This window comes from Mirounga leonina, unplaced genomic scaffold (genome assembly GCF_011800145.1).
Source record: "Mirounga leonina isolate KUSES-001 unplaced genomic scaffold, KU_Mleo_1.0 Mir_101529, whole genome shotgun sequence".
Taxonomy (NCBI): Eukaryota; Metazoa; Chordata; class Mammalia; order Carnivora; family Phocidae; genus Mirounga; species Mirounga leonina.
The window spans coordinates 292,880-317,846 of NW_023270143.1; the positions used below are offsets into that span (position 1 = coordinate 292,880).

General features: G+C 44.4%; 1 protein-coding gene across 5 annotated transcripts in view; it reads right to left on the reverse strand.

Annotated features, from left to right (window-relative positions):
* Positions 1 to 24,967, reverse strand: part of SMC1A (structural maintenance of chromosomes 1A) — a 57,131-nt gene that overhangs the window by 19,445 nt on the left and 12,719 nt on the right. For all 5 annotated transcript variants that reach the window (XM_034986737.1, XM_034986816.1, XM_034986982.1 and 2 more), the window contains exons 2-19: positions 20,142 to 20,330; positions 19,918 to 20,030; positions 18,750 to 18,953; positions 18,418 to 18,656; positions 17,491 to 17,749; positions 17,270 to 17,410; positions 16,393 to 16,475; positions 16,063 to 16,270; positions 14,680 to 14,865; positions 14,409 to 14,588; positions 14,158 to 14,304; positions 13,923 to 14,060; positions 12,972 to 13,088; positions 12,760 to 12,866; positions 9,418 to 9,559; positions 7,215 to 7,360; positions 6,971 to 7,124; positions 5,798 to 5,908 (exon numbers count right to left, since the gene is read on the reverse strand). In XM_034986737.1, coding sequence (XP_034842628.1) covers positions 5,798 to 5,908; positions 6,971 to 7,124; positions 7,215 to 7,360; positions 9,418 to 9,559; positions 12,760 to 12,866; positions 12,972 to 13,088; positions 13,923 to 14,060; positions 14,158 to 14,304; positions 14,409 to 14,588; positions 14,680 to 14,865; positions 16,063 to 16,270; positions 16,393 to 16,475; positions 17,270 to 17,410; positions 17,491 to 17,749; positions 18,418 to 18,656; positions 18,750 to 18,953; positions 19,918 to 20,030; positions 20,142 to 20,330 — 2,864 coding nt within the window. The remainder of the gene's footprint in view (positions 1 to 5,797; positions 5,909 to 6,970; positions 7,125 to 7,214; positions 7,361 to 9,417; positions 9,560 to 12,759; positions 12,867 to 12,971; positions 13,089 to 13,922; positions 14,061 to 14,157; positions 14,305 to 14,408; positions 14,589 to 14,679; positions 14,866 to 16,062; positions 16,271 to 16,392; positions 16,476 to 17,269; positions 17,411 to 17,490; positions 17,750 to 18,417; positions 18,657 to 18,749; positions 18,954 to 19,917; positions 20,031 to 20,141; positions 20,331 to 24,967) is intronic.

Here is a 24,967-nt window from a genome sequence, read left to right on the forward strand (position 1 = left end):
TAGAAAACTTTTAAGTGTATCTGGAACAAAAATGGGTATGTGGTTCTTTTTTTCTATTGTAAAGTTTAAGATAGCTAAATACAGATCAAATATATCTGAGGAAAATATAGCATCCAAATTGAGATGTGCCAGAAGCATAAATAGATACTGTATTTTCAAGACTTAGTACAAAGAGACGGTCAAATATCCCATCAATAATTTTTATGTGTTTACACACTGAAATAATTTTTGGATATACTGGGTTAAGCAAAAATACAGCATCAAAATTAATTTTACTTTTTAAAATATGACATGTAGGTCATATTATATCTCTAACAGCACTGATCTAACTACCCACTTATAGGAACTACAGGGGACACCAGAACTATTTTTGTGCTTTGTTCTGGGGGAACATCAAGACAAATCATAGGATACAGGGGCTCCTGGGTGGCTCAGTTGGTTGAGCATCTGACTCTTGGTTTCAGCTCAGGTCACAGTCTCAGGGTCATGGGGTCGAGCCCCACATCAGGTTCTGCACTCAGCACTGAGTCTGCCTGTCCCTCTCCCTCCCCATCTGTCCCTCCCCCTGCTCAAGAGCATGCACACTCTCTTAAATATATAATCTTTAAAAAAAATCATAGGATACAATCAACAAAGTACAGAATGTAGAAAATCCTTCAGGAGAAATGAGCCAATTTCTTCAAAAACAAAAAATTCTGCAAAGAAAAATAAAAACTGAGGGAGGGGCATCTTATATAGTAGTCCCGCTTATCCACAGGGGTACATTCTAAGATCCCCAGTGGATGTCTAAAACCATAGACAGTGCCAAACCCTACATACTGTGTTTTTTCCTATACATACATATCTACAATAAAGCTTAATTTACAAAGTAGTTACCGTAAAAGATTAACAGCAATAATACAATAGAACAATTATAACAGGGCGCCTGGGTGGCTCAGTTGGTTAAGCGACTCCTTCGGCTCAGGTCATGATCCTGGAGTCCCTGGATCGAGTCCCGCATCCGGCTCCCTGCTCGGCAGGGAGCCTGCTTCTGCCTCTGACCCTCCCCCCTCTCATGTGCTCTCTCTTTCTCATTCTCTCTGTCTCAAATAAATAAATAAAATCTTTAAAAAAAAAAAAAGTTAAAAAAAAAAAAAAACAATTATAACAATATATTGTATTACAAGTTACATGAATGGCCTCGCTCTCAAACTATCTTATTGTATTGTACCCATCCTTCTTCTTGGGATGATGTGAGATAATAAAAAATGCCTACATAGGGGCTCCTGGGTGGCTCAGTCGTTAAGCGTCTGCCTTCGGCTCAGGTCATGATCCCAGGGTCCTGGGATCGAGTCCCGCATCGGGCTCCCTGCTCCGCGGAGAGCCTGCTTCTCCCTCTCCCACTCCCCCTGCTTGTGCTCCCTCTCTAGCTGCGTCTCTCTCTGTCAAATAAATAAATAAAATCTTAAAAAAAAAAAAAAAAAGCCTCCACGATGAGATGAAGTAAGGTGAATGACACAGGCACTGTGACACAGCACCAGGTAGGCTACTACTGACCTTCTGATGATAGGTCCGAAGGAGGACCATCTGCTTCCAGACTGTGGTTGACCATGGGTAACTGAAACCATGGAAAGCGAAGGCAGAGACAAGGGGGGACTACCATAGATTAAATGAGACTTAAGAGTCATATCAACCAACCACCTCACACCAGTCAGAATGGCTAAAATTAGCAAGTCAGGAAACGACAGATGTTGGCGAGGATGTGGAGAAAGGGGAACCCTCCTACACTGTTGATGGGAATGGAAGCTGGTGCAGCCACTCTGGAAAACAGTATGGAGGTACCTCAAAAAGTTGAAAATAGAGCTACCCTACGACCCAGCAATTGCACTACTCAGTATTTACCCTGAAGATACAAATGCAATGATCCAAAGGAGCACCTGCACCCCAATGTTTATAGCAGCAATGTCCACAATAGCTGGAAAAACTATGGAAAGAGCCCAGACATCCATCAACAGATGAATGGATAAAGAAGAGGTGGTGTGTGTGTGTGTGTGTGCGCGCATGACAATCAGGGAAATGTGAATACTAATTATAATACTAATAATAAGGAATTATTTTATAATACATAGCTTCAAAATTAAGAAATTATTGTTTTTGGTATGATAACAATTCTAGATATTTTTAAGAATTATCTCTTTTAGAGATACATTCTGAAATATTTACAAATAAAATGGCATGATGTCCAGAATTTGCAGCTGACCCTTGAACAAGGGGGTTGGAGCATCAGCCCCCCACACAGCCAAAAATCCACTTATATATTAACTTGTGACTCCCCTAAAACTTAATTACTAATAGCCTACTGTTGACTGGAAGCATTACCAGTAACATAAACAGTGATTAACACATATTGTAAAGTAAGCTAGAGAAAAGAAAATGTTAAGAAAATCCATTTACAAGTACTGTACTATATTTACTGAAGGAAATCTATGTATAAGTGGACTTGCACAGTTCAAACCCATGTTGTTCAAGGGTTGACTGTATTTTGAAATAACCCAGGGGTGGGGAGAGAGGAGGAAGTGGATGGAGTGCACATAAAACAAGTTTGGCCACGAGTTGCTAACTGCTGAAATTGGTGATGGCTATACAAGATAGCACTGTGCTATTTTACTTTTGCCATGTGAAATTTTCAATAAAAATCTAAAAATAAGAACAACAAAAATCAACTTGAAGTGGCTCCTACTGGACAAGGATGGGACAATATGAGCATCAAGAAGAAAAATGACTCCAACAGAGTCATCAAAATACATTTAAACAGTTAAATTTACAAAAAATACAAATTAAAAACCTTTAAAGGTTACAAGGGCAACCGCCCCATTCCGAAAGCTGGTAAATAAAAGAATGAAGCATTTATCCTACCTTTTCTGTACTGGCTGTATTTCAAAGGAACCAAATAGTTGATATGGGAAAATTCTTTTTAGAATTCCAATAAATAAATGGAGGAGGAAAGGAAGAATTAGGAAATTACCATTTTGCAACCCTTGATAAAGCTAGGCAATGATCATTAAGAGCTGCTAAAACCGGGGCGCCTGGGTGGCTCAGTCAATTAAGCGTCCGACTCTTGATTTCAGTTCAGGTCATGATCTCAGGGTCCTGAGACAGAGCCTGACATTGGGCTCTGTGCTCAGTGGAGAGTCTGCTTGGGATTCTATCTCTCCCTGTCCCGCTGACCCCCGCCCCCAGCTCACACATGCATGCGCTCTCTCAAATAAATAAATAAAAATAAAATCTTTAAAAAAAAAAAAAAAAAGAGCTGTTAAAACCAACTTGTGAAAGGCTGACAGGGAACTTTATAAAAATTGACGGGCTAACAATACCTGAACCTGGTGATCAGGATTATTTTTCTCTTAACTTTATATTATGTAAATTTTCAACAGACACAAAAATGCAGAGAATAATATAATGCACCCCCATATATTTATTACCCAGCTTCAAAAATTATCAACTCATGGCCAATACTCTGCCATCTATACTCAATTCCTTTCTATCTTCAATTATTCTAAAGCAATCTCAGTCTATACTCAATTCCTTTCTATCTTCAATTATTCTAAAGCAAATCTCAGACATACCACTTCATCCACAAATACTTCGGTATATCTCTAAAATGGTTTCTGAATCTCAGCACTATTGACATTTTGCACCAGATGACTCATTGTTGTGAGGGCTGTCCTTTGTGCACTGTTAAGATGTTTAGCAGCATCCCTTGTATCTACCTACAAGACACTGTCAGTAACCAGTTATGACAGGTGGATGTTGCAAGTGTCTCCGGACATTACCAAAAGTCCCCTGGGGAGGAAAAACCCATGCACCATTGAGAACCACTGCTAAAAAGATAAGGATACTTAAAAAATAAAGCCACAATATCATCATCTCGCCTAAAAACATAGGCATTTCTGAACATCATAAATTCTTTGGTCAGTGTTCAAATTATCCTGATTGTTTTGTAAAAAAAAAAAAAAAAAAAAAATTCTTCACAGGTTTTTCAAAGCAGGTTTCAAATAAGGTACACACATCGCAATTAGCTGATCTGTCTCTTAAGTCTCATTTAATGGCTAAATTCCCCTTCCTCTCTTTGCAATGGATTCACAGAAATGCCACACATTCCCATTGGTTGATTTGTCTCTTATAGCCAATAAAAATTTTCCCCCTCTGTTTGGTTTCTTTCATTTATCAGTGGAAGAGACCAGGCCCATAGTTTCCCACAGTCTGGATTTAGCTAACTGCATCCCTGTGTTTTTATTTAACACATTCTCTGGCGCTGGTGTTTCATATAATTGGTGGCCATAAAAGCTTGATCAGATCCTTGAGTTTTTGACAAGAATATTTCACAGGTAATGTTGAACACTGACCAAACTTAGTACAAAGATCGAAATGACATTCAATGTCAACTTATGCGACGCAAAAGAAAGTTCACAAGTAGACAGCACCACCTATGATATATTCCTGCCAAAAATAAACAGAAAATGAACTAAATCCAATCAAACCCTAGATTTAAGTACCAGTTTACAGGAAATACAGGGAATGGAAGAACACGTTAAATAACATCATAGGACATAATCAAGCCAAATTCAGAATGTAGAAAATTGTACACGACCAATGACCCAGTTTCTTCCATAAATAGGTATAAAAAAATAAAAAGGGATAAGAAAATGGTACAGACTAGGAGAGACCACTTTTAACATATGAACCTCCTTTGAATCCTGATTTAAATACACAGACTATGTTTTTTAAAAAAGAATGGTATTTATGGGATATTCGTGCAAATCCAAACATTTACTGAATATTAGGTGATATTGCAGTTAGTCTTCAATTTTTTTTTGGTATGATACTATTATGTTTTTTAAAATGTCCTTCTTTCTAGAGATTAATTATGAATGAAATGTTACCTGGAATTTGACTTAAAATATGCCAATTGGAAAGGGAGGGATACAGAAAACAAGATACCATATGTTGCTAACTGTTGAAGCTGGGTTATGGGTACTGGGGTTCATTATATTATTCTCTTTCTGTGTATGTTTGAAATTTTCCACAATAAAGATTTCTTTAAAAAATCATGTCCCCCTGGCCATAAGGATGGATGGGAAAGCATCAGGAAGTGTTTAGGAGGTTCCTGCAGTAGGCCATGTGAGAGGTGAAATGGCTTGTACTAGAGAGACAGTGGAAACAGAAAAAAAGTAGAATTCAATAGATATTGAGGAGGTAAAATGGATAGGGCTTGGTAATTCAATGAATATGCAAAGTGAGAGGGGGAGTCGAGGATGAGGCACAGATTTCTGGTTTGAACCTGTGGCTGGCACCGAGGAGAAAGGGCAGATTTGGGGAAGGCTGGGGGTTGAGGTACCTGTGGAGCATAGCACACATGGCAGCTGGGGCCAAGGGGGTAAAACAGATACCCAGGATGCGAGAATGCCAAAAGTGAGAAGGGAAGGGCGCCGGGGACAGAGCACCGAGGACACCCAAGGCCCATCTGCTCGCTGTAAAGGAGCATGTCCTTTGTGTGTGCACCTGGGCCGAGAAGTGTACAACATGCGTGGAAGGGGAAGACTGGCAGCAGGCAGGGACGGGGGCACCTGAGGGTGGTGGTGGAAGATGCGCCTGTGTCTGTGTGTGCATAGCTAGGGGAGACACTAAATCACAGCTCCCTCCCTTCCTCGCCAGCCTGCCCCTCTTTGTAGCTGTGGTCTCCATGGGGCCCCCGGGTGGGCTGACTCTCCCTTTGAACAGCTGGGAGGATGTCACCACCCCTGTGGCTGATCCTCACCTTCAGGTCTTCACACAGGTCACCGTAGTCAATCTCGATCAGGGCCTCTCGTGCATAGATGCTGGAAGTTCGCTGGGAACCACTCACTGAATCCTCCCCCTGGGAGCTACCCTGCAATGGTGAGAGGGAGAGTCCAATGGAGCACACTGGCCATAGAATGCCCCTCTAAAGGGGGCCGGGGGGGGGGGGTGCACTCCTTTGTAGCCTTCAAAGTCTTTTCGAAGCACCTTGCTGGAGCACCTATGGCAGGACAGCAGCTCTGAAGGCACAAAGACCTCAGTTCAAAGTTGGGCTCTACTACTAACACTGTCATCCTGGGCAAGTCATGGCTCAGATCCTGACACCAGAAACCTGATTTAAACAAACCCTCAACTGTAACATGGGATACTGCCTGCCTGGCAGGGTTGTGTTTAGGATTAGGAGTAATTACGTCACATGTTACCAAGGCGCCTGGCACATTTCTGGTGTTCAAAATATTTTGCTGAATTAAACTGAAATGCTATTTGGGAAGAGGGAGGGAGAGAGACATGTGGGGCTGAGATACATGCCCAGGTCTAAGACAGATATATGCAAACCTCCTCTCAGTTAATGTTCCCACCCCTTGCTACCAATCTTCACCTTCAGTGCATAAAATGCCTTGGCTCCTCTACTGGCTAGTGTCCCTCCCTTTTCCTATGACTAAGCCTTGTCACCTCTGCATTGCTGATGTCCCTTACCCAACCGTCTCCTGGCCAACCTCCCTCACTGCAGCTCGGCCATCATCTCTCAGGTCCCCCATCTTCCATCTTCCTTTGCTCTTGGCTAATGTCCCTCAATTGCCACTCTTAGCAATATCCAACACCTGCTAGAGCTTTTAGCTCAAGTCCCTAAGGTTACAGAATGATTTCATCTTTTCCTGGCTTCCCTCCCTCACCACCTACTGACATCCAGCACCACCCCCAACTCAACTTCCCTTTCATACCAAGGCTACTACCTTTCCCCTACCTGCCTTCACAGCCTCACCCTGCCTCATCTCCCCTGCATCCCTCCTTCTGTCCCCCACCACCCCCGCCCACCATCCTTTTCCCTTTCCCCCCACTGCGCCCCCCGCCGCCCCCGGTCACTTTCATCCCCCATCCCTGGTTAATGCTGTTCATTGCCCACTCCCACCACCAGCCGTGATCTGATACTCACCTCTTCCTGACTAATGTCATCCATGGTGCCCTTAGACAGCGGCAACTTGATATCCTGCATCTTGCAAGCCTGCAGCAGATTGTGGCGGTCACTGCGTTTCTGTTCCAGCTTGGTCTCAATGGCTGTTACCTCCTTCTGTAAATGGGTCATTTCCCTAAAAGGTCCAGGTAGAAAGGTGAGATCCAAATCCAGCAGGCTGCCTGCTCTACCTAGGTCCCCCAACCCCAGGCCTGAACCCACTCACTTGTTGGCGCCCCCCAGTTTCTTACGAATCTCCTCCATCTCATGATTCTTGTCATTCACCTCCGACTTCTTGGCCAGGTGCTGATTCTTCAGGTCTTGTAACTGGGCCATGGTCTCATCTATGATCTTCATGTGTCTTTGCTCCTCCTGGTCCCAGCAGGGGGAACAGGACAAGAAGTGAACGTTTTCCTCATCTCCTCTAAGATCTTCTCCCCTTGCCCCCCCACCCTCTCCACCAGGCAGAAGGAGCCTCCAAGGCATGTCAGAGCCTCTCTTCAGGAAGCTCTGCTTTCACATACCACCATCACCCTTTAGGTGTCTCTTTATCTTTTTTCAAATTTGGTTGCCCTCCCCCACACCCCATTATACAAGTTGCCTGATATAGAAAAGTGCAAAGAATTGAAACAGTATCAAGTAGAAAAAAAATCACTCGTAATCCCACCAGCCAGAGACAACCAATTAACATTTTAGCCTATTTCCTCTTAACACTACTTATAGACAGGCTCTACAGAGTTTAGACTATATTGCAATTAAAACCCTATATTCTGACTTAATGTTATATTTGAGCACCTTTTCCACATTAAAATTACTGTCATGGGCAATATAACATCAATGTTTAAAAAAAAAAACCACACAAACAATACTATGTATTTTCTATGAGTACGACATGAATGTACAAGTATTTAAGTAAATGCCTATAAGGTCTGGAAGAATACCCACTACATGGGATTAGCTCCAGGAAGAGGAAAGGGAGTGGCATTGAGAGTGGTCAGTCAAGGGGATTGTAGTCTTACTTAATAGATCTGATTTTTTAAAAGGAAGAACGTTTGGTTTTCATTTTGATCTTAAAGTCACTTAAAGGGGACATATCTGCCACTTCCTCCCAAATGGCTCATAAAAATAATATGCATACACAGACAATGCAGAAGCAAATATGGCATGTCAGTGATTGGTGAATCTTGGTGGCAGGTAGGTAGGAGTTCTCTGTAGTAGTCTTGCCACTTTCTGCTAAGTTTCAAATGATTTCAAAATAAAAAGTCAAAAAGGCATAGAAATAGGATTCTGGATCATCTAGCTGTCCACTTACTCCTGCCCGATCTGCATTTGCATTTAAGATTCCAGTGACAGCAAAGAGGACTACTTTAATTATCAGAGTTTAATGAAAACACACGCATGCGCATGCATGCGCACACATACATACACACACACCTCCCCAACAACAAACATAGGCAGACATAAAAGTCAAATGATAGGTTTAAGCCAAGTGAAGAGGATCAAATCACCTCAGGAGGGGATGCTGTAGGAAGAACAAAGGTTTCACAGGAACTTAAAAGAGAAAGAATGTAGGAAAAGTGAGTTGTTGGACGATACCCAGTGACACAGGCAAGCCTGACTCGAACTGAGCCGTGAGTAACACTGGTGCAATGTGAAAAGGGACTAGGTTTCAGCAAAACACCATCATCTGTTGCGCTAAATTAATGTGGTTAATTATAAAAATTAATTTATAAGTCTGTCCTGGCTTTTTGGTGAAGTGCTCTAAGTATGTATGTTTGTATGTATTTAACGTCAAGGATTTTTTAAAAAAGATCTTAGGTCTTTAAATGGGGTCTGTGTACTACTAAAATTTGAAGACCATTAAACTACGCAATTACATGTATGAACATAGCATAATTTGCTAAACTCTGAATTCCCAGAGGACACTGGACAGTTTCCAATATGGAACTATAAATGTTTGTAATAAACATCAACCTCCGTGCACGAAGCTGTGCCAGCATTTTGGATTTCCTCAGGTATTACTGACTAAGAGGGGATAAATATATCCTGAAGACTCTTGATGGATGGTGCCATATGGTGTAAGAATGCTGGTCTTGTGCACCGTGGCCAGTATTAATCATCTGGGGTTGTTTTTTTTTTTTTTTTTAAATCTTGGGTAACATGATAGGAAACAAATTACATCTGATTGTTGCTTTAATTTGCATTTCTTTGAATTCTAATAAGGCTAAATTATGTGTATATGTTTATGGGCTATTTGAATCATCTTGAACTGTTTGTGCCTCTTACTCATTTTTTTTTTTCCTATTCAGGTCTTGGTGTTTCCTTATTTCAATGGGGCTTTATAAATTATGGATATTATCCTTCTATCATATCTCTTCCAATTTTTCCTCCCAGTTTTTAGTATGTCTTTTTATGCTCTCCTTCCTTACCTTCTTGAGCTTTTCTATCTCATTTTCATCCTTTTTCACTGTCTGCTCCCACATGTGTACTTTATCCTGGTCCTCTTTCAGTTGGTTCTTTTCAAAATCCAACTGGATGCCCAAGCGAGTCTTCTGATTCTCAAACTCCAAACTGTGGGGAGAAAGGAGAACTAGGTTCAGGATGCAGGGATTCAGTTACTGCTGAATTTCAGTCACCACTCAGCTCATCCCTTCACATCCACATAAAACTGTTCCCTGAAGATGGAGAACTAAGTCCCTCAGCCTAGCCTTGTGGATATGGCACAAGGCAGGGGAGATTGGGCCAAACTCCACTAATCCCCTTTTATACACTGGAAGACTCCAGAGCCCTCCCAAGTTCCTAGGAGGCACAAAAAGGTCCACCTGAACCCACCAGCTATGATAATTCCTATTTATTAAGTTTCTGTGTACTTTACATAATTACCTCTAATCCTCTAATTAATAGTTCCAGAAGTAAGCATTATTATCCTAATTTTACAAATAAGGAAACATGGGCCAAGAGGTAAAAGACCTTGCCCAAGGCCACACAGCTAGTAAATGGGCACATGTGAGATTGGAAGCCAGGTCTAATACCAAAATCCAGGCTCCTCCTCCTATGGCACCATCGCAATATAATGTGATGGGAAAAGAGGTCTGGCATCCAAACCCTGCCATTTACTAGTTGTGTAATCTCGGGCAAGTTATACTCTCCATGCCTCTGTCTCCTCACGTGTAAAATGGAAATAACAATAGTACTTACTTCAAGAGTTATTGGGAGATTTTTTAATGAATTAATATGCATCAAGTCCTGAGAAGCATGCTGGACACCCAGTAAGAACTTAATAAATTTTAGTTACCATCATTATTGACAGGTATTACTGGCTGCATTCTGCTCACATTTTGCTCACGGGCTTTGACTCTTTTCAACTATCACCCCCCAACACACCCATATCCCAGAACCTTCAAGGAGCAGAGGTTGGGTAGTAAAAAAAAAGCCATGGAGAAAATACTAGATTCCTGCCATTGCCCTGCTCCCTGTCTCTTCGGAAACTCAAAAGAGTATATAACCAGCATCCAGATACTAGCAGGCCAGGCAGGGCTAATTTCCAACTGCCTCCCCACTCCTCCAATATGGTGTGACAGATGCTGCCAGATGTCATGCTAGCAGCTTAAACCTATTAGTCACTATAATCCAAATGGAATATAATTAACCCTATAATTTTAAGCTATGCAATTTTAAGTCCTATCTCCTAAGCATGACTCATAAAGCCCTCTGTGATCTGGCCCCTGCTGACCTGTCCACCACCCCCGCCTTCCTCCTGACCCCATTTGTATGCTCCAGACATTCAAAAACTACTTAGTTTCCAGTACAAGGTATACTCTCTCACACTTCTGAGCATGCTGTTCTCACTACCTGGAACTTCCTTCTGTCTGCTGCCCAGCTGGCTAAGTCCTACTCACTCTACAGGCATCTAGTTCATCACTTCTTGTTCTGTAAAAGCTTTCCCGACAGCTGTGAGCAGGTTCTTCGTTTCTATTACACTTTTCTGGGCTTTCTCCCTTTTTGGTGCAGTTAATTATATCCCACAGTTCCTTACACACGGATGTTCACTGTCTGTGCAAGACCCTTGTCTCCATTCCTGATTTCCACTCCCATTATTTTCCCTATGGTGAACATGTACTCCAAAGTGACATACATGTATACATACATACATACGTATATAGCCTTAAGAATGCATATCCTTGTAAAATATGCTTGTTTTTAAATTTTCACAAACGCACAGTGTTATAAATTTACCCACGTTACTGCCTATAAATCCAGTTCCTGCTTTGAACTGCTACACAGTATTGTATAGTCTGTATATTCATCACATTTAACTTATATTTTCCATAAGTGATGGCTGTCCACATTGCCACCAACATCCTACTACCACAAATGATGCCAAGACAGACAAGCCTGAATGTGTCTCTTTGTGACCCAGTGGCAAGACTCTCTCTGAGATATATACCCAGCCAGGAGTGGCTTTGCTAAGTCACAGAGCTTATGTAGACTTATTTTCACCAAATACTGCTAGACTATTTTAATTTGTAGTTCTCTGATTAGGAACAAGACTGAACATCAATTTGTAGTTATCAGCCATGTGTGCTTCTCTTTCCATGAAATGCTAACTACATCCTCTGTCCATTTCCCTGTTGGGTCTCTTGTTTTTATTTTTCCTCTTGACTTGTAGTTCTTTGAACATTTCCTCTGTATTTTCTATGTACATCAAGTACAGCATCAAATTGTTGACCTACTTGTTTGTCTTCCCAATTATTCCGTTAACTCCCTGAGGACAGGGACAGTCTCCGAGTCCATTCTATATCCCTTGAGACTGGCTTAGGGGTAGGAGGGCAATGAATATTTACTATATGGGCCATGGGCTACATGAACTGCAGACTGAGTCCCAGGGTCCAGGCGGTGACCTCTTTCAGAGACTGTCATGTTTGTCGGTCTCACCCCTGTCTCCCCACCAATACCTAGCACAGGACAACTTGGTACAGCAAAGGTACTCAAGAAAAGTTTGTTAAATGAATGGATAAACTAAAGAAGGGAAGAGAAGAGAAACTGTTGCTTTGTTCTTACTATTCTTCCGACCTAGAACTTCATACCTCCCAGACCCCACCCCATTGCCTATCAGGAAAATGACAATAATAAAAGCTAGCATTTACTACTCTTAGTAGGTGCTAAGTATTATGCTAAATGCTTTAGAAAGACTAGTTCATCTGATCTGCCCAATAATGCCATGAGATAGGCATCAGTATTAACCAACTTGACAGATAAAGAAACTAGGGCTCAGAGACAGAGAGGTCCCGAGTCACTCACTGCCCAAGATAACAAGTTGGGGAGCTGGGATTCTAACCCAGGTAAACCATGCTTAAAGCTGGCACTCTTGGGACGCCTGCGTAGCTCAGTCGGTTAAGCGTCCGCTTTCGGCCCAGGTCATGATCCCGGGGTCCTGGGATCAAGTCCCATATCAGGCTCCTTGCTCAGCAGGGAGCCTGCTTCTCCCTCTCCCTCTGCCTGCTACTCCCCCTGCTTGTGTGCACGCGCGCGCTCTGACATAATAAACAAATTAAATAAATAAATAGATAGATAGATAAAGCTGGCACTCTAACCACAAGACTATGCCACACCGCCTCCCTGATGTCCCTGTTCTTTAAAGCTGACCTACAGTAAACACCCATCGTTCTAAGAGCTGCTCCCTGTCTTATGATGCCATGTGACTTCCCAGGATATCAGGCTGGGGGCTCAAGGACACCCCCGAGTCCTCTTGTACCCAAACTTCCACCTACCGCTTCTTGGCAATTTCATTCTGACGCTTCACCTTCTCTTCCTCGAACTCCCGGATGTTGCGCACACCGATCTCCCGACAAAACTCTTCAAACACCTCATCCTCTACCTTCGGGGAGAAGTGAGGGAGGGTAAAGGTCCTTCAGGTCAGAGTGCTGCTGCCAGCCCCGTCCTGCCCCACTGCATATGCTGGCACGGTTCAGCCCCTACCAACCTGGTTCATCTTCTCCTTCAAGTCTTTCATTTCCCTCTCTCGGCTCTGGATGATCCTCTTGATATCATTAATGCGAGGCCCAAAGTTGGCTAGCTCACTCTCCAGTTTGGACTTTTCCTGCAGGGAACAGGGTTGAGGGAAAAAAGAGACCAGGCTCCTTGAAGGAAAGAGCCACTCTGAGCACACTGGCCCCTGGACAGGAAGAGCTAGCGCTCCACATGCTGAGAAAACTCAGAACTACCCAGTAAAGGTTCCATTATCTCCCACGTGAAGCATCACACAGCTTCCTCCCCGGCCTCCAGTCGGCCAGCTTCAATTCACAGGGCTGGGCACACAGTAAACATCATCAATTATAGGTCCACACTCCCTTAACTACAACCCTTGGAATTCAGACTTTTTGATTTTAGAAAAAGGTAAAAGGATATTTATACTACATTTTACATAATGCCTCCAGGTTGGTCTCGGGAAGCACCCCATGATCAAACACATTAACACACCTAGAAGAACTCCCACCCACAGAGAATAAAATGCCTGTACTTACTTTCAGTTCACTTTTCGAAACAGCTCAGATTATCTGTTGAATAACTGATGCTAATAATAGCATCTAATATTTACTGAGCACTTACTGGGTTCAAGGAATCAGTCTAAGTACTTTACATGTATGAATTCATTCAATCTTTGTAAGAATGGTATAAAGCAGGTGGTAATTCTAACTCCCATTTTACAAATAGATGAAAACCTGATACTGACACATTAAGTAAGTTGCCTCCCGTCATACAGAGCCGAGATCTGAAACCCTGGCTGGCTGACTGCTATGCTTGGTTCCCTGAAGCAGGATGGGTGGAGGGAGATGGGACAAGTTCCGCCCCCCCCCCCCCCCCAAAGAAACTTCAGCCAGGAATGTAATGTGAGGGTAGCCTTTGGAGGACAGGGATGAAGGCCAGGCCCCACCTGTAGATTCAGGGCTAGATGTCGTGTCTTGGTCTGTTCCAAGTCACTCTGCGAGTACTTGAGCCGCATCTGCAGTCCATGAGCCTGAGACTGCACCTGACGTAGCTCTGCCTCTTTCCGCTTTGCCTTCATCTGCTCCTGAAGTCGACAAGGGAAGGGGTAGGGGGTAAGAAGGGCACTGGCCGGCCGGGCCTTAGGAGTCTAACCCCTAGGGACAGTGCTGCCTTTGACTTACTTTCAGCTCCTCTGTCAACCGCTCCTTCTTCTCTTTCAATTTATCTACTGCTTTCTCATCCCAGCGCCGAGCCTTGGCCTTCAAGTCACTGGCCCCACCAGAGATCACTCCTGACTTCTGGAACAGGGTCCCATCCAGTGCCACTGTCTACACACAGTAGGGAGAAGAGGGGGAGAAGATGAATAGGAGAATCTCCAATACTAATGTGGACAAGGACGCTCCACCTCCAACGTGGACACAGGAATCCAAACCTTGTGACGCTGGTGGCCTCCAAAGGCAATGCGGCGAGCATCCTCCACATTGTCACAGACGAGGGCATTGCCACAAGCATACTGCAGGGCCTTTTTGATGTGGGGTGGCTCATAGCGAATCACATCAATCACCAGCTTGGCCCCCTTCAGTTCCCGGAGCTTCTCATCTGTAGGTTTCACCTGTGGAAACAGCTCAGTAAGTGGCAGAACATGGAGGGCTAGGAGGAGGGGCCCTCTCACACTGCCCTGACCCCATCCCCACCAGCCTCACCTCCAGGTAGTCAAGAGGCAAGAAGGTCTCAGGCTCCCCACGCTGTTCCTTGATGTACTGAATACAGTCCCGGCCTGTCTTCTCAGAGTCCACGATAATGGCATCCATGTTCTTGCCCAAAACTTTGGTTACAGCAATCTGATACTTCTTCTGTGTGGGCTGACAGAGGTCAATGAGGCGGCCATACTGAGGAAAGTCAGAAGAGAAAATTGAAGCATGAGGCTTTTGGGAACTGGCTCAAGAACCCCAATTCCCAGCTCAGAAAGGGGCAGACCAAAATCTGTGTGAGGAACACGGCTTCCATGCTATGGAGGAAAACCCTACTCTGGCCCCAAAGCAACAATCACTTCAGTCATGCCTGAACCCCAAAAGCATCTTTCTAAGCCTCACTTTTACCATTTCACAGACCACTGCTGCCCCAGGCACTATGTCAGATACCTTACACCTCAAATTCTCACAAGCACCCAGCAAAATACATCTTTTTCCAGTTCACGTCCCCCATGCCCTCTAAACCAATTGTGGTTCCCTAAGAACTATCAGATAAAGGGTAAGATCTTCAAGGGCAGGGAATGAGCCTAATTCATCCCTATATCCCCAGCAGTGTCTAGAGGAGAGATCATGAAATATTTGTGGAAACAAATTAAGTTGAACCCAGGGACGGAATTACAGCAATAGAGAGATAATATTCAGGGAACCTGGAAACTCAGGATTTGGTTCAAGAGGCCAAGAGCTCTGGGCGCCTGGGTGGCTCAGTTGGTTGAGCGACTGCCTTCGGCTCAGGTCATGATCCCAGGGTCCTAGGATCGAGTCCCGCATCGGGCTCCCGGCTTAGCGGGGAGCCTGCTTCTCCCTCTGACCCTATCCCTTCTCATGCTGTTTCTCTCTCTCTCTCTCTCTAATAAATAAATAAAAAATTAAAAAAAAAAAAAAAAAAAAAGAGGCCAAGAGCTCTGATAAAGCCTAGGATGTCCCTATAAGCAAACGAATCGGTTGGTACATGCCAAGGGAGATCATATATAGAAGGCTGAAGTTACTTCCTGGGAGACTAATCCCTGTCCTGTGACCCCTCCCTCTTCGAAAGGCCTACCCAGTCTCCCCACCTTCCACAGAGGAGTGGACACAGCAAGACAAAACCTCCAGGAAGATGCAATTGGTGTGATGAAAAGAACATGAGGTCACAAGTCAGAACAATTGGGTTTGAACTGTAGTTCTTCCACTTATAAGCTGTGCTGTTTTGGGCATGTCACTTAACCTCTCTGAGCCTGTTCCCCCAGCTGTAAACAAGGGATAAGCAACCTTGTCCTCACAGGGCTGCTGGGAAAATTATCTGACAGTGAGTGGGAGAGTAAGTGCTCAGGAAATTAGTTCCCTTTCCACTCTTACCACAGAGCCAGGGTATAGGCGCTTGATGCTTTCCATAATCTCTGCCTTTCGCTGTTGGCGGCTGCTCTCCTGTCGGTCGATACGGGCATCCCCCAGCTGTTCCATCACCTGGTTCAGCTCTTTATTGATCTCATCAATACGCCGCTTGGCCATCTCCACCTCCTCTGTCAGCTCCCCCTCCAACTTCTTCTGCTCCTCTAGGGACTGCCTACAAAGTGAGGGAACACAGGGGTTACCCTTCCAAGCTGATCCTGCCCGGGGAGGGGCAGGACCGACAGGGTTCACAAGAACAAGCCTGGAAGTAAGAAGAAAGGCTGCAGAGCCACATACTTGCTAGTGGTGATGTATTCCTCTAGTTTCTCAATCCGTTTCTGATTCTCTTCAATCTCCCGCAGCTTTTGTTTGATCTTGGCCTGGAAGAAAGACAAATACACACCATGACCAGAGGCTGAGCAAGTTAACTCCAAGACCATGGGGCCCTGGCTTATACCCGCTATGTACCCACTCATCCAAGAGCCCAACGGTCCAGGACAATCTGTCACTAATGGGGGAAACCTACTAAAAAGCAGACACACAACAGTGCTCAGTGTGGCTCTGCTAATTGATGGGCCTCCCAGATCCCTGAGACCCTCTCATGGTGTTCTACTTAGCTCAGGCTAGCTTCCTCACCAAACAGGGAGGCTCAAACCAAGGCAAAGTAAAGCTTTCCAGGCCTTTCTGCACCTGTTTTCTCATCTGTAAAATGTAGGCGACCTCACCTTCATAAAGCACATATTAAGTGCTTAACACAGTATAGCTATTAATATTAATGCCTACCACCTTCTTTTAGATCTTTAAAGGAAGTGCTTAGCAGAATGCCTGAAACATCGTAGGCTCTTCTTGGAGCACTATAACAACTATTATTGTTATTAGGAAGGCTGTAAGCAAGGTATACTTAATAAGAATATGGGTTTCAGAGCTAGACTACCCAGGTTCACATCCTGGTTCTGCCACTTCATAGTGATGTGACCTTAGGCAAATTACTTCATGTCTGCACTACTGTTTCCTCATTTGGAAAACGAGGAATTAAATGAGTGGATACAAGTAAAATACAGCGCCTATCACACAGTAAGTGCTCACTAGTTGTTAGCTATTGTCATTACTGTTAAGACTACCATCACTTCTTTTTCTCTGGCCCATTATCCCTCATCTTATAACACATGCCCACCTCTGTCTCTACTTTCTTCCGCTCTTCCAGATCCAGCCGGTCCTGGTCAGCTTTCTGATCTCTATTGAACTTCTCCAGCTCCTGGGCCAAGGTAGCTGCTCTCTTGCTGGCTTCTTCTTTCAACCGGTGGTATTTCTTCACCTGTGTTAGGAACAACCAACCAAATCAGTCTCTGTCAGCAGAGCAATCCCCATCCCACCCCCAACCCTCCCAGAGCTTACCTGATTCTCCTCCAAGGTCAAGTCTCTGCCCTGACTCTGACTCTCCTCTTCCATCCGTTCCTCAAACTCCTGCCGGGCTTTCTCTACTGACAGCATTTCCTTTTCCAGCTCATCCATGTCACCTTTACGCTTCTTATAATGCTTCTGAGCATTCTGTAGGGACTTCTTGGCTGCTTCCAGCTTCTTGATTTTATGGGAGGTATTCTCTTTGGCTTTGATGTACTGAGGCCGCTTCTGGTTCAACTCTGAGTCCTTCTCCCTTTTGCCAGAGGGGAGAGGAGTATATCAGTTAGCAGTGTGGGAAAAGGGGGGGTTCCCAGGCTTTTTACCCAAAGGGGGGCTTGAGGCCCCCAGCCAGCCTCAGGGAATTGCCTAAAGAACAAGGGCCCTGATGCTGCACAGATCCTCGGAAAAGGGCCAGTCTGACTATTCCCTGGAACTGATGGCTTCAGCCTGACATTCCAGCCACTCCATTAGGTAAAGCTACCACTCCTGCCTCAGCTCTAGCCAGGCCAGGCCCCTCAGGAACAACTCCCAATAACGCCCTGTACCCATTTAGTTGCCCCCATCTGATCTAACCTTTTCAAATTCCTGTCCTTTAAACTTCTAGCTCCAGTTTTCCTCTTCCAGGAAGGCATTCCCAGCCACTCTAGGAGCTGGGCCTCCCATCACTTCCTCTCACTTGCCAAGGTCACCACCCCTTTCAAGGCCTCTCTTTTATGAGTACCCATCTATCTCCCCAGAGTCTGAATACTTAAATACTCTATTTGTCTAAAATGCGAGTCAAGAAATGTGCTTGGTTCTGGCCAAAGCAAGTCAAGAGGAAGACAAACTAGTGCGAGCACTGGACTCTAGGCTCAGAGGAGCCCTAGGAAACAGCACAGCTCTTGGTTTCCCACAGGTTGCAGGCCCAGGCCTGCCTCTTACTTGATCTCCTTCTCAATCTGCTGCTGCTCCCGCATCATTTTGCCCAGCTCCTTCTTCTTCTCCTTCAGCTCATCCTCTACCTTGTCCATTCGCTTCTTGTCCTTCTCGATCTCCTTGTTCTTAGAGGCCAGTTCCTTATTGAGCTTCTCAATTTCCACTTCATTGTGATAAAGCTTAAAGAGCTGCAGCTGCACCTGAGCTCGCACCACCTCATCCTTCAGGCGCTGGTAACGGTCAGCCTGTGCAAACGAGGGCATGGAAACAGGGGTGCATCAGTAAGGTACTGGCTCCATCCGGGCCCCTCAGAGCCCACAGGCAGCCCAGCCGCCTACCTCTTCTTTCTCCTGTTTGGCCTCCTTGCGTTCAGCCGCAATGTTTTTTTTGCGATGGTAATTAAACTGTGTGTCCTCTTCAGCCTTCACCATTTCCTTCTTTCGCTTGTCATATTCCTGGGCCAGTTCCCCAGAGCGACTGATCTCTTCAAATAGAGCTGTCCTCTCTTTGGGGTTCTTCATGGCAATAGATTCCACAGCACCCTAGTAAAGGTCAAAACACTCTCCCCGCTTAGAGCCTAGCCGGCCCAGTTCCCTCCACCCGTTTCCACTGGATCATTCAGAAAAAGGTCACTGACCCTGTGCCACATTTCACACTGGGCTTTAAGGACACATTCCCTGCCTCTTGAGGTGCACAGGAAGCAAAAGGGACAAAAGCAAAGACAATGCCATGTGTTACATGCAGTGACAGGAGTAGCACAGAAAAAGGACTAAAAGAAGCTTGTGGGTGGGAGACTGGCAGGGGTTTCTGTCCAGAAAAGCTTCCCAAAGGTGACATCTAAGCTGAGTTTGAAAGATGGGGAAGAACCAAGAAAGTTAAGAGAGAAGGTTATTTCATGCAAAGGACAATTAATATGCAAAGGCCTGCAGGCCAAAGAAAGCAGGTGAATTGTGGGAACTATAATGGTTTAATTGGGCTGGAATGCAGGGTTGGAAGGGAAAAGTACTGGCAGATGAGGGGCTAGTGAGGTGGACAAGAACCAAAGGATGTTTCCTGAATAACAGGAGTTTGGAGTTTATGCTAAAGCAATGGTTCTCCAGCTTCAGCATGCATAATAACTTGGAAAGCTTGGTAAAATACCCAGTGCTGGGCCCACCCCATAGTCTCTATGTCTATAGGTCTAGGATGGAACCAGAGAATGTGCATTTCTAACATGTCCCCAGTTGATGCTGATCCAGAGACTACAATTTGACAACCACCTTATAAGGCAATGAGAAATCACTGAAATGCTTTAAGGAGAAAAAGGAAAGAAACAGATCTGTGCCCTCATAAGATGAACCTAGCCTAAGAGATGAACTGGAAGGGGCCAGACTGGAGTCAGTAAGCCCAGTGAGGAAGCTGCTACATTAGTTCAGGGAAGAGATGAAGCTCAAGATGGAGCAGGCCCACTGAGGATGGGACAAGGGTCAGCAAACAGCAGATAGCCAGTAACTTAAAAATGCTCACCTGGAAGACGAGGAAGTTACGAGCTTTGATGAGAATGCCTAACTTCTCTAATTCCTCACTGTATTCATGTAGCTGGACCACTTTGTTGTTGATCTTGTACTCAGAGGAACCTCCTACAAGACAGTGCATGAGTTGGCTGAAGGTCAAACCTCCCTCCTATCCCAGCCAACTAGTCTAGTCACCTCCCAGGACCCAGGGGGGGCCTTCTGGCCAGCCTCACCCACCAACAATGACACGGGCAAAGGTGCGGTCCTCAGCACCCTCCTCAGAGTAGACCATGCTGACAAAGGCCCGGTTGGCAGCTGGCTTGCCCACAGGAGCTCCATGGATCAGGTCCCTCAGGGTCTTTACTCGCAGGTTGCTGGTTTTCTCACCCAACACAAAGCTGATCGCATCCATGAGATTTGACTTACCTAAGGGAGCAGAGGGCAAAGCAAAGGAGGGGAAGTCAGGAAACACAGCTCCGCCCCACCAAAGCCTTGGTTCGACAGCTTAGAGAAACAGTCCCTATGCAATTATTACCTAGAACAGTTAAAGACTAGAACCCCAACTAAGGAAACAGCATATTCACACAATGGATTGTTCTACAACTTTTAATGACATGGGGAAATGCCCACAATAGAAAAAATAAGCAGATATAAAACTCAATATAGTATGATCTCAACCAAGTTTAAAAGTAAAAAAAACAGGGATGTCTGGGTGGCTCAGTTGGTTAAGTGTCTGCCTTTGGCTCAGGTCATGATCCCAGGGTCCTGGGATCAAGTCCTGCATCGGGCTCCTTACTCAGCGGGGAGCCTGCTTCTCCCTCTGCCTGCCACTCCCCCTGCTTGTGTGCTCGCTCTCTCTCAATGAATAAAATCTTAAAAAAAAAAAAAAAAAAAGTAACAACAACAACAAAACAAAACCAACCAAGAGCTGAAGGAAGGTAATAATGGGGAGTTGCTGTTTGAGTACAAATTCAATTTTGCAAGATGAAAAAGTTCAGATCAGTTGTACAATGTGACGATACTTAATACGCCTGAACTGTATACTCATTAAGATGGCAAATTTGGCTATGTATATTTTACTATAATTTTTTAAAAGGCATATTCCTAGGGGCATCAGGGTGTCTCAGTTGGTTGGGTGTCAGACTCTTGATTTTAGCTTGGGTTGTGATCTCAGGGTTGTGGAATTGAGCCCCCCATGGGGCTCCCCACTCAGCATGGAATCTGCTTAAGATTCTCTCCCTCTGCCCCTCCCACCCCATGGGCACACTCATGCACACATGCTCTCTCTCTCAAAAAAAGGGCATATTCTTATTGTAATATAGTATGACGCATACATCACCATCTATGAAGTATCTTGCCAAAAATATTTAACCTCAATCTAAACAAGCCTTTATATCTACCTTCCAGTTTATGGGAAATATAGCAGTTAGAGGAACATGGTAAATCTTAGGATTTTCAATCCTAAGACAAAGAGAGAATCTGGGATGCTCTCCAAGACAACTACCCTGATCTTTTCAAAAAAGCCCATGTCTAGGGGCACCTGGGTGGCTCAGTTAAGCATCCATTCTTGATTTTGGCTCAGGTCATGATCTCAGGGTTGTGAGATAGAGAGAGTCCCAGGTCCCAGCTCGGCTTTCCGCTTAGTGGGGAATCCACTTCTCTCCCTCTGCCCTGCCCCCCCATCCCCCCATGCGCACACAATTACTCCCCCCCCCGCCTCAAATAAATAAATAAATCTTAAAAAAAAAAAAATGTCAATATCTAAAAAGAAAAGTTTGGAGAACCACTCCAGAAAGCAATCACTGAGAAACAAGCAAAGGCAGTGCACAAACTTTAACTGAATTCCAGTTTCCCTTAAAAAAAAAAAAAAAAAAAAAAAAAAACCCAAAAGACATTTTGGGGAGCAATTAGGGAAGCTTGAATACGAACTAGATAATTAGATAACAAGGAAATTAGTTTTCCCAGGTGTGATCACGGTCTAGTGGTGACACAGGAAAATGAGGATTTTAGGAGTCAAATGCTGAATCCCTAGAGGTGAAATGCCATTAAGTCTGCAACTTACTTTCAAATGATTAAGCAAAAACACACATATAGGTTTGAATATTTTCATAATAAAAACTTGGGGAGAGGCAAAGGCATAGGAAAAAATACATGAAAATGTAAACAGTGTAACCAGTGGTTGCTTCCCAAAGGAAAATAGGTAACAGGTCAGGGAAGGGAGTCTTTTTACTGTCTATTCTTTGGGATTTTTTGAATTTTATATTGTGTGCAGGTATGAGCTATTCAAATAAATAAGATTCTTAACATTAAGAGTGGTTATCTTTGGGACACCTGGGCGACTCAGTCGGTTAAGTGTCTGCCTTCAGCTCAGGTCATGATCCTGGGATCCTGGTCAGGGTCCTGGGATCCAGTCCCGCACTGGGCTCCTTGGTCGGCAGGGGGCCTGCCTCCCCCTCTGCCTGCTCCCCCTGCTTGTGCACTCTCTCTCTGACAAATAAAGTCTTAAAAAAAAAAAAAAAGAGTGGTTATCTTTTCAATAGTGGAATCACAATTGTTACTTTCTTCATTTTAGGCTCAGGTAAAAATTTTTTTTTAATTTAGGCTGGGGTCAAGGGAGTGGAGAACAGGCCAATCTCTATAAATTCTATCTCAAGATTCTCCCCTAACATGTTAATACGACCTTGAACTGAGGACCTTATTTCCCACACCTTTCTACCCAGCTATACAAATGGCAGCCTGGTTCCTTCCACAGAGGCCGTACAAAACAGTGATTAAGAGCTCGGGTTCTAGGGGTACCCGGGCTCATTCGGTTGAGTATCTGACTCTTGATTTAGGCTTAGGTTGTGATCTCGGGGTGGTGGGATTGAACCCCATGTCAGGGTCCATGCTCAGTGCAGAGTCTGCTTGTCCCTCTCCCTCTGCTCCTGCTCTCTCAAATAATAACATCTTATATAAAAAAAAAGAGCTCGGATTCTAGTCCAATAGACCAGGTTTTTAGTTTCACTAATTCTTAGCTGACCTTCCATTCCCTCACCTGGAAAATCTAAAAAAGCCATGACTGATAGGTAGAGCCTTTAAAATAATGCTGGGCTGAACTAAAATAATTCAGTTCTCGGCTGAAGCGGCAGAAGCACAGGCTTTGAAGTATGACAGGCACAGGTTCTGACCCTGGCTCTGAGAATCAGTGTGCAAGTTATCATAACGGTTTGTGCCTCAGCCTTCCCACCTATAAAACCAAGATAATGGTATCTCCCTCATAGTGTCATTTTGAGAATTTAAACGTAAAAGGTTCCAGTAAATAAAGTACTTGACACACAGTGGTGCTCAATAAATGGCAGTCCTATCCTAACACAGGTCTGAACTCTTAGCTCCAGCTCCCTTATCAGAGCAGGGCTAACACAACAAGCAGACCGGGAGTCAGACTTCAAGGTGTCCACTCCCAACCTTTGGGCTTCTCCCATGCTCTCCAGGGATAGTAAGAACGTCTCACAACCAAAGCCCTCCCTACTAGCAATCATTCAATACTGTAAACATTTTTATAACATGCATTATGAGCTGAATACTGATAAAATGTTTTAAGGAATGTCTTCTTTGGGGGGGCACTCATAAACCAGTGATGAAGATACAAAAACGTATCCCATGAATACAAGAAAGAAAAATATAAACATTAACATGCACCAAGTATCTACTGTGAGCCAGAGAAAAAGAGTAATTCACTGAGGAGACCCAAGGAATGGCTTGTGCAGGTGGGCTTTGAAGAAGTGGGGGGGGAGGGGGTCCAAACTAAGGGTCTTTTTGGAACAGCTGCGTATACAAATCTACCCACGCTGAAAGGAGTGAATGCCCAGAGGTGCATTCTGGCTCTTTTCACAGGGGCCACCACACCAAAATCCTAAGAAACTGAAGTGGAACCCCAAGCATTAGCCCTCTAGGCCAGGGGAAGCAGGGAGTGATTTATCCCACCTCCCAGGGGACACTGGCAATGTCTGGAGACATTTTTGGTTGTCACACGTGGGGGGTGGGGGTGCTACCACCTAGTGGGTAAAAGCCCAGGATGCTGCTAAACAACCTACAATGCACAGGACCAACCCCACAACAAAGAATTACCTTGCTAGAAATGTCAACAGTGCCGCTGTTGAGAAACCTTGCTCTACAGAGAGCACCAAACACAGGCAAAACTCCAGAGAAGGTTCATGAGTTTGAGGTATGTCAGCAAGGGCAGCCCTTCATGCTAGGAAATGATTTAGCTAGAACATTTCTGGGGTGGAGGAACACAGCAGGATTCCAAAGAGGCTGCTTGTAGGGGTAGATGGGAGAAATCCATAGTGTATTATTTACTTTTTTTTTTTTTTTAAGTAGGCTCCATTCCCCAGGGGGGCTTGAACTGACCACTCTGAGATAAAGACTAGAGCTGAGATCAAGAGTTTAACGGACGCTTAACCGACTGAGTCACCCAGGCGCTCCAATAGCGTATCATTCAGAGGAGTTAAGTTGACCGCCCTTCCCCCACCCCCAAATTTTGTTGAGATATAACTGACATATAACATTGTATTAGTTTCAAATAACAACATAATGATTCCACATTTGCATATACCAAGCAATGATTACCACAATAAGTTAACATCCATCACCTCACATAAACAATTTTTTCCTTGTGATCTATTCTCTCAGCAACTTTCAAATATACAATACAGTTATCTACTGACCGCTCTTTCTAAAGACAACACCCAAGTCACTGTATCCCATCAACCTAATTTCCTGTATAGCATTCATCATAGCCAAAAGTTGTCTTATTTTCTCCTTCTTTATTATTGTCTTTCTCCTCTGGAATGCAAGTCCCCTGAGAGCAAGGCTTACTCTATTCTCCGCTGTTTCCACAGCACCTTGAACAACTCCTTATAAAACAGTAAGCATTCAATAAATTTGGCGAGCGAATGAGTTCTTTCAATGGTTCCAGTGGTAACAAAGGAGGTATTTCAAGCCATTCCCCACCTCTGACATGGAGGTGGAGGGTGGACACCCCAAGCACTCCCGCTGGAGACGGGAGCGCTGGGTCAGAAATT